The sequence below is a fragment of the Manis pentadactyla genome, chromosome 10 (genome assembly GCF_030020395.1).
Source record: "Manis pentadactyla isolate mManPen7 chromosome 10, mManPen7.hap1, whole genome shotgun sequence".
Classification (NCBI taxonomy): Eukaryota; Metazoa; Chordata; class Mammalia; order Pholidota; family Manidae; genus Manis; species Manis pentadactyla.
Window position 1 is genome coordinate 96,920,546 of NC_080028.1, and position 17,774 is coordinate 96,938,319.

Consider the following 17,774-nt stretch of genomic DNA (forward strand, 5'->3'; position numbering starts at 1 on the left):
TGGATGTTGGGTGGCCCTGGGCATACTTTGGTTTCTTGGTTTGGCTGTTGGTGGGAGGATGTTCCAGTGATGGAAAAGTAGTGGAGAAGATGAAATGTCTGGAACTCTGGCCTCTGAACAATTTTGGATCATATATATTGTGAATGACCACCTAATGTTTTTAATTTCTTAAAGCCATAATGAAACTCATCATTTTGACGTTGACATTCACCATATACTCGCAGATTGAGTTTGTGCCTCAGAGTGTAGACCATGAACTATGCATATTGGAATCACTAGGCTGCTTGCTAGTAATGCAGGTTTCTGAGCCCTAACCCAGACCTATAAAATAACTTGAGAATGGAGCCTAAATATTTACACTGAGAAGGGAGAACTAGTAATGGAAATGTTAAAAGAAAATTCCTAGGAGATAAACTTGAGCTAGGTCTTGCAAGGGAGATTATGTGGTAAAGGAGAGGCGGGTCCAGGCAGAAAATTTGGGGTGGGCCAGAGCATGGCCACTTACACAGAGGTTCTTGTGGAGCCCTGAAAAGATCTCTGTGCAGGCAAAACTGCTGATGATGAATAGGCACTGCATGTGGGCCCTTCTCTGCCCAGATTCTGAACTCCCCACCCCGAAAAGACTACATAACTCAGTCGTTCAGAGCATCTCAGTGGGACCTGAGACTGATCAGAGCGATTACACTGTACTGAAAAACATACTTAAAAAAAAATGGAAACTACTATAATGTTCATCTGATTACCGCTTTTTCCTATTTCCCATAATGCTTCCTGTTCCTTTCTCAGTCTCCAGGTACCCTTTTAATGTTCTGTCATGGTGTCACTTTGTTTCTGTGCCATCATTCTTGGAACCCATTTACTCCCATGGCCTCAACTCTGAGCAAAAAAGTTTTACATCTGCACATGTGGTCTCCAGCAGATAGGGCATTTACAAATAGGCCTCTAAAAACTTCAAATTACACATTTCAAACTAGATATGTCTTATAAATGCCCTCAAAATGTCTATAAACCTCTCTGGATCAAAACTTCGGGGTTTTCTTTGATTATTCTCACCCTACTTCTAACCAGCATCAAGTCTTGGGCAAGTTCAGTGAGCATGGAGTGGAAAGGGATTGTCAGAGGGGAAGGTTTCAGATCTGGGGTGATGGAGGAGGTGGGATTTGCAAGTTATGGTAGTAATCGCAGCTGACCCATGTTGTATACTCTGGCCCCTTTCCAAGCAGTCTTCATATCTTAAATCATTGAATCCTCACACCAACCTGTACCAGCAGGGGAGGAAATACTTGAAGTCATCCAATGAGGTGACCATGAGCTCAGAATGGTGGGAGGTAGAAGCACATGACCTAGATGTGAGGTGGGGGACATGACAGTCCTGTAAGTCAGGGCTCTACAATCTTCACAGTTCCTCCCCTTCATTCGATTGCTAATTCTACAGTTCAAGTCCATATTATTCCCTTCCAGATATATAGTTTCCTAATGGATTATTGCATTTCCTCTCAAGTCAGTCCCCCCAAAGCACTACACCCATCTTGCCACTCCTTTATCAAAAAGTTGCAGTGACTTCTCCCTTCTTACAGAATAAAACTCAAGCTCATTAGCTATAGAGTCAAGGCTTTCCTTGAGCTGCTCCCTACATACCTGTCCAGCTTTCTCTCTTATTGTTCCTCTTCACACACCAAAAACAGAGCTGGATAGTAGTGGGAGGAGTAAAAGCAGGTTTACTTAGAACTACTGCATTAGGGGAAGAGACGTTGGTATAAAAAACGGCTCAGTTCCAAATACAGCAGGGGCATGTGGGAATTTGTAGCCAAGGAGCAGGATGGGGGTCAGTGGATGGGAAATAGCTAAGAGGAAGCATTGGAGTAAGAGGTTTTTGGCTAAAATGATGACAGAATTCTTGCTGAAGACAGGCCAGGGTGATGGTGAAGGATGAGGAAGCCAGGAAGATACTGAGAGGGATCAGACTTGCCAGGGTTCTTGCTGAAATGAGATGTCACAGGGAAGTGAATAGATGACCCTAGGAGACTCAGGGGCTTGGGTAAGGTGTGGACAAGCAAAGAATCATGACATCCAACATCAGGATAATGATAAGACCCTGTATACACCCAACATCTATGGCCTTGAGTTTGTTTACTCCCCGTGTTCCCATGTCGTCCTCCAGCAACTCACAGCCAGTCAACAAGACTTGGAGTCCAAGAAGGCTGACATCATCAGCTTTCCAGTCAGCCAAGCAAAAACCTGGACTAGTTCTGGATGCCACATTTCTCCATCTCACCCCTACATCCCGCTCATTGGCCAGAATATCCAGCCCATCTGTCGTGCCCTTCCTGGCTGCACCACCTATGTTGTCTTTAACCTGTCCCAGGACTTGGCACCAGCTTCCCAGCAGGGCTTTTTGCTTACATCATCTTCCGTTCTTCATACCTAGGCATACCTAGTTCTCTAAAACGTTAATTGGATTGACACTTCAAAATCTTTCAGTGGCTCCTCATCTGCCAGGTCAAAGTCCAAATTCTTCATCCTGTGGCAGGCTTTTCATTTCCTAGCCTCGCCTACCTCCCAGCAACCCTGGGTACCCAAACTCTCAGCCTGCTCGCTTCCCACACTTTACCCTAGGGCAATGCAGAAATGCTGTCCATGCCTCTGTGCCTTTGCATATGCTGTTCCTTCCTCATGCCCTCCCCTCCTGTTCACCTAATACACTGCTGTTCATCTTTGCAAACCTTCACCCTTTTTGGGGAGGCTTTCCAGGACATTGTGCACACCACCTCCCCCCCACCCCCCAAGCTCACCATTGCCCCTGTGCCACCTCTGCATCCTGTATGCACTTTCATTATTGCGCTTATTTATTTACCCTCTCCCCCAACCTGCTACTTATCTGTTCATACATCTGACTCCCTCACTCTGGTGTGTGTTTTCCTCTACATTTTCACACTTTCCTACCACAAATAAATCCTGCTTTCATAATCAGGAAAAAGGCATTAAGGGAAAGAGAAGATAATAGTAGTAAGAAGTCACAGCCGCTGAGCACTTATGATGTGTCAGGCATTGTTCTAGGTGCCTTATGTGCTCCCTCATTTTTTTCGTCAGGACAATTCTGTGAGGTGGGTACTACTATTGCCCCATTTTAATTATCTTTCCTGTGGAAGGCGGGCGCTCGCCAGACACACAGTAAATGGAGGAGTGAGATGCAAACCTTCAGCAGTTCAGCGAGTATAGTAGGGGACACAGCGACCACTGAGCCGGGGTTCCTGCCCTGAACCCCTCCAGGGTACTGGACAGACTGAGAAGCCAGGTGAGCTCAACACAGTAACCCTAATGGCCACCAGGCCTCCCTGCTTACATACATGTGCCATCTGCAGTAGTCAGTGCATATTAACTTGTCTTCACAGCAGCCATACGTGCTGCTAGTCTCATCAACATTCCTATTTTACAGGTGAGAAAACTGAGGCACAGGGTGGTTAAATGACTCACCCAATGAGACACAGTGGAGCAGGATTCAAACCCAGGCAGTCTGGCTCCAGGACTTGGGCTCTCAGCTACACACTGTACTGGCTCTATGAAGAAATGGGGGATTTCAGAGAAAGCTAGCTTGTGTTCTGCTTGGGGAGGGGCGAGGCACATGGCGGTCACAAAAGGCTTCATGGAGGAAATGACATTACAGCTAAATTTAGACCATTCATAGGTAAAATCCAGACCATTTTTTTCAGTCACAAACATGTCACCTCTTTCCCTCAAGACTCCATCATATTCCTCTAGGTGCTGCCCCAGTCCTCACTGCCACTGCCCCCTTCACACCCGTGTGTAGGACTTCCTGTGCCATGGACCCTTCTGTGCGGTATGATACTTAAGACTGTGAGCGGGCAGGAACCCTTAAGACAAAACTATGTAGGCAGAATCATGGGACTCGCTACCAGTGCCCCTCCCGTTCCTGTCTAGGGCTGACGTTCCATGAATAGACAGTTTACATCGTCTCTTCTGTGAGAAGCTGATGCACCATCAGAATCATGAAGAGTAAATGACCCAAAAAATTTGCTCTTAATTCTACTTACGTCACCTGTCTTGTGCCCTGAAGTGAACACATACTTTCTCAGCACCACTTTCCTGCTCTGGTGACACTACAGAACCTTAGCACGACAGCTGCACGTCATTCCCTGGGGTGGCCTCACAGGATTGTGCCCGGTTTTCTTCATGTCTGGAACTGCCTGTCCTGTATTTCCGTCACCTGGTCTGCGAGCTGACATTAACGGCCCGCCAGGTCTCCAGTCTCCCCGGGACCCAGCCAGCATCTTTGCTCAGAAGCAGGCTGCTTATTCTCCACTGCCCTACCTCTGCTGGCTCCGTTCCGTTTGCAGTGTCCTTCTATCCCCTCCTAGGGTGTTAACATCAGGGCAAAACATTCCAAGTGGGTGTTGAGGGTGTCTAGAGAGAAACGTGCTTGCTGTGCTGCAGGAACAGCACCGGGCATCACACTAGGAAGGGATGCATCTGGAAGTCAGACCATCAGACGCAAGAGGGGGGTTCTCATACAGAATCCTGGATCCTCAATCTGGTTGAAGTTCTGATAGAAAAATTCACTACCAGCAATGGTAACTGCTGTGTGAATCTCTTCATGTCAAGCCACATCTGACCCCCGGGTTAGGCTTCTCCTACTATGAAGTGGCCTGTGTGCACACCCACAGCTTTCTCCTGCTGCACCAAGGCTGGCCCCTTGCAATGGCTCTGCATGCTTTATGCTCCCCAGGAATTTGTGCATTTGCTTGAGTTTCCTTTTTTATTCTTAAAGTAACAACTTTATTCACATACCACACAACTCACCATTTAAAGTGTATAATTTGGTGGTTTTTAGTTTCAGAGTTGCCACCACGACCAAAATCAATGAATTTTAGAGTATTTTTATCACCCTAAGAAGACCCTGCACCCTAGAGCACTCACTCCCCATTTCCCTAGCTACCCCCTGCAGACCACCAGGCCTTTAATGCCAGGCCTTGGGGCAGGTGATGGGCCCCCATGGGTCCGTGCCAGTTGTACACCTACAGCACAGAGCTGGGAAACCAAAAACACTCACTTGGCACAATCATTTTAAAACATTAAAAAATTTCAGCCGTCTCACCTTGTGGCTCATTGAGCAGACAACATAATCCAGTGGAGCACAGACTGGCAGTTGGCTAGGTAGCAGGGACCCGCTGTTTTTGCTATTGGGCACCACCCATAAGGGTGCTTGCTTTTCCCCTTCCATGTGGGACAGGCCCTGTGGCTGGCTCTTGGCACCTGCTGTCTTTGCCAGACTCCAGAGAGCCCAGGGAGCTCTTACATTTGGGGATAACTTGGAATGTTCCTTCCAGCTAGGCCATCCACTAACCTCTGCAGATAATCTGGTTGATTGCCAGTGACTGCCTTTCGGAAGGAGAACAAGACCTGGTTCTCACAGGTTCACTTCTTAAATGAGGGCCCTTCTGTGTGAGGAAGTCTGTTCTTGGCATGCCACCGGCTTCTCCAGTCTACGCCATCTGTGAGTTGAGGGCTGGAGGGGAGGAAGGGTTAACTGCCGCTGGGCAGAAGTAGAGATGTGCTCCCTCAAGCAGATGGAGACCTCCAGCACATGTTCCTGAAGGGTCCGAGATTCCCGGCCACCTCTCTCACAGGGAGCCCCACCATGTCCAGAAGTTGAGGTGACAAGGATAATCAAGCTTTGCCAGTTATGAGCCTTGTGAACTTGAGCACATGCTGTGCCCTCCTATGAGGACATACACCCCGTGTCCCAGGTGCTTGTGACAATGACAGCACAGAGATGGGAAACCAAGAACATGGCCCGCAAATCATGACACTGAATGATGTCTGCTCTCAGCTTAAATCCATTTCACAAACTTCCTTTCCATACCAACACTGTCGCCAAACTGCTTTTCCACCAGCCTCATGAAGAACAAATGTGAATGGCGGGGAAGGGAAGCCTTGGCCCCTGCCCCTAACAGCTTTCACACTTGGGTGAGTATGAGGCAGGGCAGGGACATGGGACAAGCATCATGATTAATTTTTCCTGCCTGTGATGAAAAAATGCTGAGATATAAACTAGTAAGAACAGGAGGGACTTTATCTTAAGGCTAAGATTAATTCCATTTTAAAAACCAGGGAGTTAGGAGGTAAGATTCCTCATGTATTTTATGGTAATTAGCCAAAAACTGACCCTATCTTAAGGCACAGTAAGTAGTCCTACGATAGGTCCCTCCTGCTTGAGGGTCACCACTATCTTGGAGATAGTGATCACAATCAATAAATTCCTTGTGCTAAGTTTATCTTACAGAATTATCAAGAGGACAGACTATGGCTGCTGATATGTCTCTCACTAGAGACAGACATCATAAGACATGTCAAGCCTATGCCCCCCCACCGCCCTTTGCACCCTCCTTGAAATCCTTAAAAGAATCCTAAGCTTCAAGTTTACTTTCTGAGGCTGCCCACATTCCCCATTCTTTGAGTGTGTACTTTGCCTTAAATACAGCCTTCTCACTGCTCAACTTACTGAGTTTTGTCACTGAGCTCTTCCAGTGATCTTTGTTACTTTGCTATTTCATTCAGTGTTCTAGACTTAAGCACAAGTCTTCTCTCCATGTCCTACTTCTGACAAGTGGGGAAAGGCTACTGAGATCTCTGATTTAGGCTTGCCAGTTCCTGTTGCCTGGGTGACCCAGACAGGACTGCTTCGTCTTTAGCAGTCTGCCTGAAAATCTTTCTTTGCTTTGGCAAGTTCTCACAACATAATCTCACTTCATCCAGTGCTCTGCAGCTCCCCCAGATCCTGGGCAGTAGGGGCTTAGTGCAGAATACACTGCAGACTTTAAGCGGACACTGGACGCCAGGTGCCCCTGGCTTCAGGAGTTAGCAGGGGATCTATTCTATGCGGAGCGAGAGTTCGGTGAGCTTCCCTTTCCTCCCTGTTCTTCCTTGCTCTCTGCTGCCTATAAGGCAGCTGCCACTCCCTGCTACTCTTGCTTTAATGAATTCCTTCCTATCACTGACTTCCCTGTGACTCCCAACTGAATTCCTTCCCTACAAGGACAGATCCTCATTCAGCCACTTTCTAGCTGGGAGACTGTAGGCAACATGATTACATTGTTCCCATGACTATTTCTTCATTGATAAAACAAAGACAGTAACAGCAATACTGTTGTTGAAGAATAAATTAAATCATGTACATAAAGTGTTTAGCACAGTGCCTGGCACCTAGTTAAGAGCCTAAAGGGTATCCTCACTATGATTAAAATAGGAATTGTTTCCACTTGAATATATGCAAAATAGGTACTTGGTTACATTTATTCACGGGGTTTCATCTTCTTTAGAGTCTTAAAGTGAAACGAGTGATCACCAACAAATTACGTGTCATCTGTTCTTCAATTTGGAAGCACAGAAATACGAATGACTTATTTTTAAGTCCTAGACCCTGGTCAGAATGTGTATTTTGTTTATACCTCACCCCCATCCCTGTCAAATGTTAAGCATTGGCCCTGGTATAAGAAAATTAAATTTCTGATTCTCTTTCCCTTTACAGAATCCTTTACAACCTCCTCAGTAAAATACTTTTAAGTATTACTTTGTTTCTGTATTTTTCTTATGTGACTTCCAGAAAATATATGTGACGTACACTTGGAAAAGTAAGAATCCCTGTTAGTAGCAAACATTAAGTGTGAAGGTATGATGGTGGTGGTGGGGGATATTTTGTACGTAGTATTTTTACATACTAGTCAAAAATTTAAAAACAGCAAGCAAGTTAGCTTGTCAGAAAAAAATAACCAAATATTTGTCAGCAGACTAACACGGTGTTGGTATAACTTTCGTAACCCTCAAGCCCACTGGGCCAGGCAGAGTCCTCAGCGCTTGAGACCCAGTCCCAGTCCCGCCAGACTCCGCCCAGTACAGGCGCTGCTCTTTCAGTCCCGAGATAGGGCCCAAACGGCTCAGGGCACCGCGTGCTCAGCCTACTGAATTGCAGGCTCTACTTTGTTGGCCTCTGCCACCGCAGGCCGTCTCTCCCGAGCCCCCCAGGGCGCCCAGGATCCCGACACACTGACCTCCCGGCCGGGGACGTGGCCGCGGGGATCTGCGCGCCGCCGGCACCCGGGCACCTCCCACTTCCGGCAAGACCCCAGCGTGAGACCCGCTACCTCCCATACAATCTAAGCCCCTCTAGGATCCTCCTGCCCGCGTCCCTGTGCCCGGAGGGGCCGGGAAAGGGAAGGAGCGGCAAGTTCCCACCCAGCCAGGTTCCTCTCCGGCAGCGACGTTGTGGTGGGGGGAGCCGGAGCTGGGACACGTCGGGGTGCGGGTTCCCGCTCCCGGGCGCTGGGCCCACCTTCCTTGAACATTCTAGAACTGCGATGAACAGTTAAGTGGCAAGTGTACCTGGATCCCTCAGTAAACACGCATTTCAGAGGATGGGAGTTAAACCCTGTGATTCAAATGTATTGTATAAGGCATGCTGGGAATTCTGAAGGTCAAATTACTGCATCTAATCCTCACTACTGAGGAGGCAGTGTTTGGTGGGCCTCCTTGGATTTTGGAGGCAACATACACACCTTCAAGGGTGGCCCAGAGTCATATGGTCCAAGGACCATATGACCTGGCAGATCCAAATGATATAGAGGTACCTTTGGTACATAAAATACCGTGTAGAAGTCTGGTACGTGCCAATAGGAGCTTGCCAATAAATTCTAGAGCAAGGCCATGCCTTCTGCAGCAAAGAACTCTTCAGTCTGAAAAGCAGCTCCTGGGATGAGACCATGAGATGCCAAGTGACCATTAACTGGAGCTATTACCACAGCTGAGTATTCTCAGACTCTCCAAGCCACTAGATCCCGTGGACACAGCAACAGTCTGTAATGAGGAAATGCCACATTTGGGTCAGCATGAACAGGTCAAGTCACAGGTATATATGCAGGAGACTCAGATCTCTGTCTCCTATCTCTGCTGAACTGATGCCTCTCCCTCTGGTCACAGCTGTGGGTTCACGGAAGGCTCCCTTGGACTTGGCAGAAGAAACAGCTAGGGTCTGTTTCGCAGAGGATCAGCCCAGTCAGTATGTTGGTGTGAACCATAAATGCAGTTGATTCACCATGGCCTTTCCTCAGGAGTGGCCCTAAAGGCCAGTGTGGGGGAAATCCAGTGGGCAGAGCTGCAGTCTATCCAGCACCAACTTTGTACAGAGGAAGGAGTGGCTAGAGGTAAAACCTTCAAGGCCTCCTGGGCTGTGGCAGCTTATCTAGGGAGGGGCCTGCAAAGAATAAGGCTGTAAATATGGACACCACATCTGAGAAGCCAGCTTATGGTTAGACCATGAGAGCTGAAACAAAGTGTGATCACTGTGTCTTACATCAGTGCCCACCGCAAAGCACCCACTGTACAGGACAAATCAGGAAGACACGGGGCAGTAAAACTGGGACCCACTCACCTCTCACCAGAGGAGGACAGGCAGGTCTTCGGCCTCAGCAGGCTCTTCACTTCCCTCATGGGGAGGGGATGCTAGAGCCGTTCCAGCAGGGGCCCTACAGACAAGTAGCTGCTGCCTAACCACTGGATTCTCTGCAGGCCTTAAGGGCTAACATACGAACAGGATGGCAACATGGAGCAAGCTGAGTTTAAGGTGCTACTGGAGCAGTAAGAACACTCCAGATTGCAAGCACTAGTGATTCCTTTCCAGTGACGACCTTCTCCCTAACATACTGGGCTGGTGCATGAAGACCTATTACCTGTAGTTTAATCTGATCCCAGGTTGGCACACAGGGTGGTTTCCAGAGGTGCTAACTGGTACTAAATATGAAGCTTTCTTGCTGTCCCTAACCCTGGCATGTCACTTTTGCCTGACCACTATGGCTGTAGCAGTGGACGAGATACTTCAGTGGCTACGAATCAGAGGTGAAAAGCAAGAAAAAGGAAGGAGTGACGTAGTTGGATTTCTAGGTAACAGGAGGACTACTGGCCAAAAGATGTTATAAGGCAGAGAGGATCCTAAGAAATCAAAACTGCAGCCAGAGGGAAAGATGGCAGATTTACCATAATCACACTGTGTACAATTGACTTTGGGGGTTTTAGAAGGACAATGCTTCAGGGGAGAGTCAGATTTTCAAAGACTTCGGCAGAGACAGAATATACACAACCAAAATGCAAATAAGGCTAACAAAATGTTCTCAGTGATGAAAAAAATGTGTTCAGAATGTGGGGGGGAAAAGCACAATGTAGATGAAGATGCAGACCCTCAACACTCTACCCCAATTTCCTAATACACACATTCACAAGTACTGAATGTTCTATTTAACCCTGAACCCAAAGTTTCCAAAAGCTAGACTAGTAGGAACAGTTTTCTTTCACTAGAAGAGTGTTCGATAACCAACATACAGTAATAGTCCTGAGGCATTACAAGTGTTATAAGTTTATTCTGAATCAGATTAACTTGTGTTCAATGTGGCTCAATTCTTTACAAGTCATAATTCTTGAATATATGTTAAAATAGTTCAACAGCTGTTTCTTCTCTAATTATACTGGATATACATCTGCTGAACGATACAAAAGGCAATGCCAGACTGGTTTACAGGACCCGAAGTGTAGTGAGGGGACCTTTCCCCAGTGAGCTGGTGGGCCAGGAACTTACTGACACCCCAGGACACCCTTTCTACTGTGCCACCACGGGAGCTCTCCCTGCTCAGGCATCCCATGGCATTGAGTTAAACAAAAACTACCACGAGAGTTTATGCTGCAATCACTGGGCTTCTCCCTGGCATTCATGCTCTAAAGTTTAAAAAACAACAGAAACCACGGGGAGAGCGTACCTGCCAGTTAAAGCACTTCCCCCTCTGCAGTGTGGACTCTCTGATGCTTGGAGAGATTGGACTTACTGCAGAAAGTTTTCCCACAGCTGTCACACCAGTAGGGCTTCTCCCCAGTGTGGATTCTGTGGTGCTTATTAAAATTGGAGCTGTGGTTGAAGGCCTTCCCACACTCCGTACACTTATAGGGTTTCTCTCCTGTGTGGAGTCTCTGATGGGAACTAAGGCCTGCATGCTGACTAAAGCTCTTCCCACATTCGTTACACTGATAAGGTTTCTCCCCTGTGTGTATTCGATAGTGGCGAATGAGGCTGCCTTTCCCACTGAAAGCTTTGCCACAATCTTTACACTGATACGGTGCCTCTTCTGTGTGCATTCGCTGATGTTTAAGGAGGTCCGAGCTCTGACCGAAGGCTTTCCCGCACTTACAGTCATAAGGCCGGTCCTCCAAGTGGGTCCTGTAATGCAGGGTCAGATTTGAGCTGTGGCTGAAAGCCTTCCCACATTTGGTGCACACATAGGGTTTCTCCCCAGTGTGTGTTCGCCGGTGTTTTGTAAGATTTGAGCTATTACTAAAGGCTTTTCCACACTCAGCACATATGTAACGTCTCTCTCCTGGGGAAGGTTTAGTAGGAATTAATTCTTTCCCTTTCTTGGAGCTTTTGTCTATGTGGGGGGTTTTTGTTCCTCTTTCCTTTTCAAGGTTTACCCTCTGTCTTTCTAACCTGGCCTCACATTTATTGCCAATGATCATGGGAATAAGATCTCTTTTGAATCCTTCTGCGTGAGATTCTTCACAGCTTTTCTGCTTATCTGCTGACCCTTCACTCAGGGTGTCGGACTTATGATCTGAAACAATAAGTAGAATGAGGACATGTCAGTTGTTCCTGCTCTGAGAAGAAACTGTTAAGGGGGAAGTAGAACCATCAGATGACACTGACAGGCTCCAAAGGGTGGCCAAATACCACTTCACGAGGAGGCGCCATCTCACACTGACTCATACAAGTAAATCCTCAGCATATCTAGCGTACTGCACCAGACTTGCAAACAAGCCCTTCCCAAAGCTATTATGGCAGGAAAAGCACGTGGCTTTCTCTGCCAGGAAAACAGCTTCACACACACAGGGCCGTGAAGCAAATCCGAGTACCCTGGACAGCAGCAAAGCAGCTGGTGAGGCTCAGGCAGAAAGAAATGAGAAAGACTGCTGAACGGTCAATGTTATGGAAATAAAAAGGGTAATTAAGGGAGAGGTGGCTAGTGACAAATGTGCAAAATCCGTATTATCGCAGAGGCTGAATATAAAAGCAGTAAAAAAGGGTTCAGCCATTTCTAATCATTCCTGTCCTGGATCCTGATTACTTTGATAAAAGTACTGAACTCCCATGCGGGTGTAACTCATCATCTAACCTACACAGGCCAAGGTCTTGTAATTCTTTTAGCTATGAAGTAACACTGCTGCGATCAGACTGAAGCAGTACATCTTTTTTAGAGCATTTCACTAAGCAGTCACACTGCCTCCAAGTCCATCTAACCATCCATAGAGGAAAGGGCAGGAAGAGAATCCCACACTGAAACACGGGCTTCCGCTGAGCATGGCTGGCCCTCCACAAGTAGACAAACCTCAATCAACAAGGCACTTTCCTCCGAGCCCCTTTCCCTTGCCCCTCTGTGTCTCTCTCCACCCGACCACCTACTTCCTTCCTCTGCCCGCGGTGACCCCTCAGCTGCTTCCAGGCTCACCCTGCTCACTATCGGCCCTGTTACTCTGCATGATGAGCACTTAGCTACAGGTACAGGCTTCCCTTCAGGTTGCCATAAATTACGTGTAGGAAATAAGTTAAAAATTTTAAATAGCCTAATGAGGCAGAAGTTGAAAAAGAAGTGAACAGACCCTTTCTGCATAATCCAAAGCTGGTGGTGAAAGGTTCACGAAGTCATCAACAAAGGAACACGCCGCCATCTCTAACTGGTTCATCCAACCTGCCCACACCTCCAGAGACAGTTCCTTTATTAAACTCACTTTGACTGACCCTTTAGGAGTGTGTCATCTGTTCCCATCCTAGGACTCTGCCTGAGACACACCTGAGGGCAGAAAGGCAATGCATTCTGCCTGGTCAGCCAGACCAGTCAACTCGATCAGGGGGATTGCCTCACAACCAGGAATTAGAATCACTCAGTTTCTTCAACCACAAAGGCCTGGGGCACAGAGTGGGGCCTAATAGATGGTCCCTACCTGAAGTCTTCTTCAGCTCGGGAGTGAAGTCCTGCTCTTCACCCGTTTCTTGGATGTACAGGGGCCCCCACGCTTCGTATTTGTGACTGGTCTCCGCAGACTGTGGCTGCATGCTGCTTGGGGACTCCTTTGCTGTTCTGGCAGAGGATCTCTTCTCCCACGCCTGTTTCTGTTCATGTGGAGGAGCTGAGACCTAGAGACAATTGGAAATGTCCGGCTTTTGCACAGCTCACTTTGAGAACTAGGATGAAAGAAAATCTCAAGAGCTACATGGAATCTCTAAAAAAGAGAAAAGACAAACATCTATTCCATTCAATTCCCAATGCTAAAGATCACCAGAGGATAGAGAAAGAAAAACAGGAGGAAACAAGGTCTAACTGAGCAGAAACTTCCATTCAGCTATTCTGTTTGGACAAACCTGCTCCTGTCTGGAATGCCATGCTCCCGATCTCACGGGAAGGTCTCTGCTGCCTACCGGCTGTCCTGGCTCATCCAGTTCTTGCTCCAGATCTTCCAGGAGAGTGACCGCCTCCTCCGCACTCTCTGGGCAGTGCTCCTGCACCCAGGCCTGCAGCTCCTGGGGCAGGATGGTCAGGAACTGCTCCAGCACCAGCAGCTCCAGGATCTGCTCCTTGGTGTGGATCTCGGGCCTCAGCCATTCACAGCAGAGCACCCGGAGCTGGCTCAGGGCCTCCCGGGGGCCGGGTGTGTCATGGTACCCAAATTGCCTGAAGCGCTGGCGGAACATCTCCAGGCTAGGAAGGCACTTCCCTTTCTCCTCCTCGTCCTCAAGTTTCACGACCACAGGCCCCTGCTCCTGTGGAGGCCTAGGGCCCAGAACGGTGGCCATGCCCAGGACCTTGGTCATCACAGACTCCAGAAACAGCCTTACTACAGACAGGCTCTGTGGAGCAGGAGTATCGGTTCCTTTGGGTTTCTGGCTCTTTAGGGCTACGTGTTGAACCTAAGAAAATATAGTTACCATAAAATTACCAAAAGATTGTGTGTTTTGGTTTTTACAGCCAGACCTTTAGCACAAGAAATTGTGGAAATTATGCCCATTATAAAACTAGCATATGAAAATTACTGTTAAAAATCTTTCTGGAGTCAGGTCAGGATATCCTACATTGATTTTAGCTGGTCACCTAAAAAGTGCACTGTGGGATCATTTTAAAGTTAAATTTAAGTTAACTTTGCTTGGAAAACTGTTTCAGAATCTTACAACTCCTGAGATTTCAACAGGCTATCCTCTCATGGTCAAATGCAGCCAGTCTAAACCCAAAACTCTAAGCTCCAGCATAAAAAACTTAACAATCAAATGACTGAGCTAGTCAGCATAACCATGTTAGAAAGTCGGAATTAACTAGAATATTTTTAAATGATTGAGTATTAACTAGTGATGTAATTCAGAGCTTCACTCGGTCCACTTTAAGTAGGGTGTGCTTGGGTGTTTGAATGCCCTTTACCTCTAGCTCCCACAGAAAGGCAAGTGCAATGACAGAAACAATAGACTAGAAGTGACCTCTGATCTTATAAAGGTATATAGCTTGACGAAATACATACTGCCAGAAGAAACTGAGGGAAAAAAAATTTAACCACAATAGATAATACAAATGCAAGTATATTGGAAGTATTTTTTCCTTAAAATTTTAGATATTCTCAATATTTTGGTCAGTTGAAATTTTAGAATACTAAAAACATCTGTAAAAAATATGACTAATTCTATTTCCTTCACTTGCTACAAAAAGTGAAGTACGTTCACTCACCATTTACTCTGAGCTCAGAGCTAGGGCTGCAGTGGTAAGACAGATACACCCCTATAATCCTGCAGCTTTCAAGCTAGTGAAGGAGACAGGAGATAACCGAGTAAACAGATTACAGAACCAGTCTATTGTTATTTGCATGCATTAAATATATTATGGGGGAAAAAAAACCTAAATTAATTAACCTTACATGCTTATAACTGGCCTTCCTGAGAGTGTGTTTACACTCTAAACAGCATCTTTCATGCCACAGAAGTGTTCCCAAACTGGGCCTGGCTAATCTACAGGAAAACTCTAGCAGTCTCAGTGAAGAGCCAAACAGACAAAACTACATGGCTGTATTTGTTACATGATATTAGATAATAATGGTAGAGACCATCAAAGGGATGTATGAATGGCCTATGAAAGCTGAGCTGCAGATAATCTAAATCTAAAGCACTTAAAAATGGGAGCATGCTAATCTCTTCTTTTTTATTATTTAATTTTTTTATTAAGGTATTATTGATATACCATCTTATGCTCAGGTTTCACATGAGCAACATTGTGGTTACTACATTCCTCCCATTATCAAGTCCCCACCACATACCCCATTACAGTCACTGTCCATCAGCATAGTAAGATACTATAGAGTCACTACTTGTCTTCTCTGGGCTATACTTCCTTCCCTGTGTCCCCCCTTCCCATATTATGTGTGCTAATCATAGGAGCATGCTAATTTCTAACATGCCTGTCAGTCTCCATGGATCTAGCTTGATAGCACTTGATATATCAAAAGTCTCTCTCTCACACACACACACCTGTAATATACACGTAATCACAATGCAAGAAAAAGGACAAAACACTACTAACTGATGATATTTCTTGGTTATAGAATTATGGATGACTTCAATTTTTTAAATTCTTTAATTCTGTGAATTTTCTGTCATGGGTATTACTTTTATATCAGAAAACAGAAAATCTTTAAAGGGATCATTAGCAGTTGACAAAAAAATAGGTTTTACTTACACCCAAATTTCATGGCCTTCCAAACCCCCTGAAAAAAACAAACAAAAACCCCACGAAAAAAGGAATTCAAGCCCATGCAGAACCCCCAAACAAATATAGATTTGGGTTACAGCTTTTATATTGGATGTTTAGTTTCATACACTCAGCAAATGTATTTTATATGACTGTTCCCTTCATTTATTTTTGTGACCAATGTCAGTAATTTCTAAATATATGAAATGGGATTCTAGGACTAGAACCTCAATATGTAACCTTGCTTTTATAAGACATTCAATAATTAATTCAGAAGTCTAGGTATATCAGTACATGGGCTCCCCGCTACTGCACCCCAAATCTGAAGCATCCTAGGAGATGCCAATGGCATCCTAACAAGGTGGAGCAGAATCAGCACCAACCACTTCCTCAAGCTGCCCCACGCACCCAATACACTGCTAAGGCTCTCAAGTTTAGGTTAGTTGAAAATAGAGCCAGAGAGAAACACTGCCACCTAGCCTCCTAGAATAACAGAGCAGGGCTGGGAGCATTCCTTAGAAAAGCTCAAAAGTAGACCTCAGTGTTGGAATAACTTTCCATAACTGGTTACAAAGTTTCACACTCCAGCCAGGGAACCTGAGCAAGGTATGAGGAGTTATTAAACTGCACCAAGGGCATTGAACAGGGAGCATCCTCTAACACATTCACGCGGATCTGTTCCCGGAACTCAGCAAGTCCAAACACACAGGCGTGACTACATCACATGATTGCCCCTACAAAGTAAGGATAGTCCCACTGAAGGAAGAAAACGTCTCCAGAGATGCTGCTGCTGGGCAGCTGGCTGGGGGCACTCACCGATGTATTCTGGTGCACCAGTTCTGTAGCACCACAGTTCAAACTCATATCTCAGCAAAACCACAAACAAGTGGAGGGCTGGGTGCTTGGACCCTTTCTTCCCTGCATGCATTCTCCTTGGAGATTTCATCCAGTCATATGGCTTTGAGTATCATCTCTATACCCACAATTGCCGATTTATCTCCAGACTGGATCTCTCTTCTCCAGGCTCACAGGACCCACTACCCACTTGATATTGCCACCAGCATGTCCAATGGCACCTTAGGCTTAACATCTCCAAAACTGCCCTTCCCATTTCCCCCCCTCATCCCCCAAGCTGCTCATCTCAGTTAATGGCAACTCTATCACTGTTTTCTTAGACCAAAACACCTGGTCATCCCTGACTCGTTTTCCATGTTCTATATACCATTCATAAGCAAATTCATAATCCAAATTAATAAGCAAACCCTGTTAGCTCTACCTCCGAGAGATCCAGAGTTCAACTGATTCTCACTGCCACCCAAGTGCAACAGCTCTTCCCAGGAGTACTGCAACAGCCTCCTAATTGCTTCCACTCTCACCCCTCAGTCTATTCAAACACAGCAGCAGGAGTTATTCTATTAAAACACCAATCAGATCACACCACGCCTCTGCTCACACTTTTCAAGGCATAGTAGCTCATTCAGACTAAAAGTAAAGTCACCACAATGGCCAAGAGATCCCAGCCCCTGCTGCCTCTGATTTCATCTTGTATCTTTCTGCTGAAACAGACTGTTCTTAAGGTTAATTGGACGTTTAAAAAAGCTGTTAAGCCTTTTTCCGTTTTATGATTACTAGGAGAGAAAAGGTGCCTGCTTTGTCTCTAGGGGCGATAGTTAATTTCTAACTCTCTTCCAACAGCTGTCAGAATACTGGCCTAATGAAGTAAAGTTTCTAGCAAACCTATTTCAAACATAACACAAAGCCTCTTTTAAATTTTAACAAATACTTTTAGCTTTTAACTAGTTGGCAGTGTTATGACAACATTCCCTCTTCTTTTGAAATCACACGGGCCATTTTCCAGTTTGACAATTCTGTCTCCATAGGCTCAAAGGCTACATGCAGAGGTTTAAAACACAAATTTGCACACATGACCCAGCGGTTTAAAACCAC

At 46.1% G+C, this 17,774-nt stretch overlaps 1 protein-coding gene across 2 annotated transcripts in view; it reads right to left on the bottom strand.

Annotated features, from left to right (window-relative positions):
* Positions 1-10,408: 10,408 nt before the first annotated feature.
* The window catches only part of ZKSCAN1 (zinc finger with KRAB and SCAN domains 1), a 38,639-nt gene continuing 31,273 nt past the window's right edge, over positions 10,409-17,774 (bottom strand). Inside the window, exons 1-4 of one of the 2 annotated variants that reach the window (XM_057487344.1) lie at positions 14,814-14,835; positions 13,523-14,011; positions 13,048-13,240; positions 10,409-11,663 (exon numbers count right to left, since the gene is read on the bottom strand). In XM_057487344.1, the coding sequence (XP_057343327.1) occupies positions 10,825-11,663; positions 13,048-13,240; positions 13,523-14,011; positions 14,814-14,816 (1,524 nt within the window). In that variant the 5' untranslated portion in view covers positions 14,817-14,835 and the 3' untranslated portion in view covers positions 10,409-10,824. Of the gene's footprint in view, positions 11,664-13,047; positions 13,241-13,522; positions 14,012-14,813; positions 14,836-17,774 lie in introns of those variants that run through there. The other variant, XM_036904687.2, reaches the window with a different exon arrangement.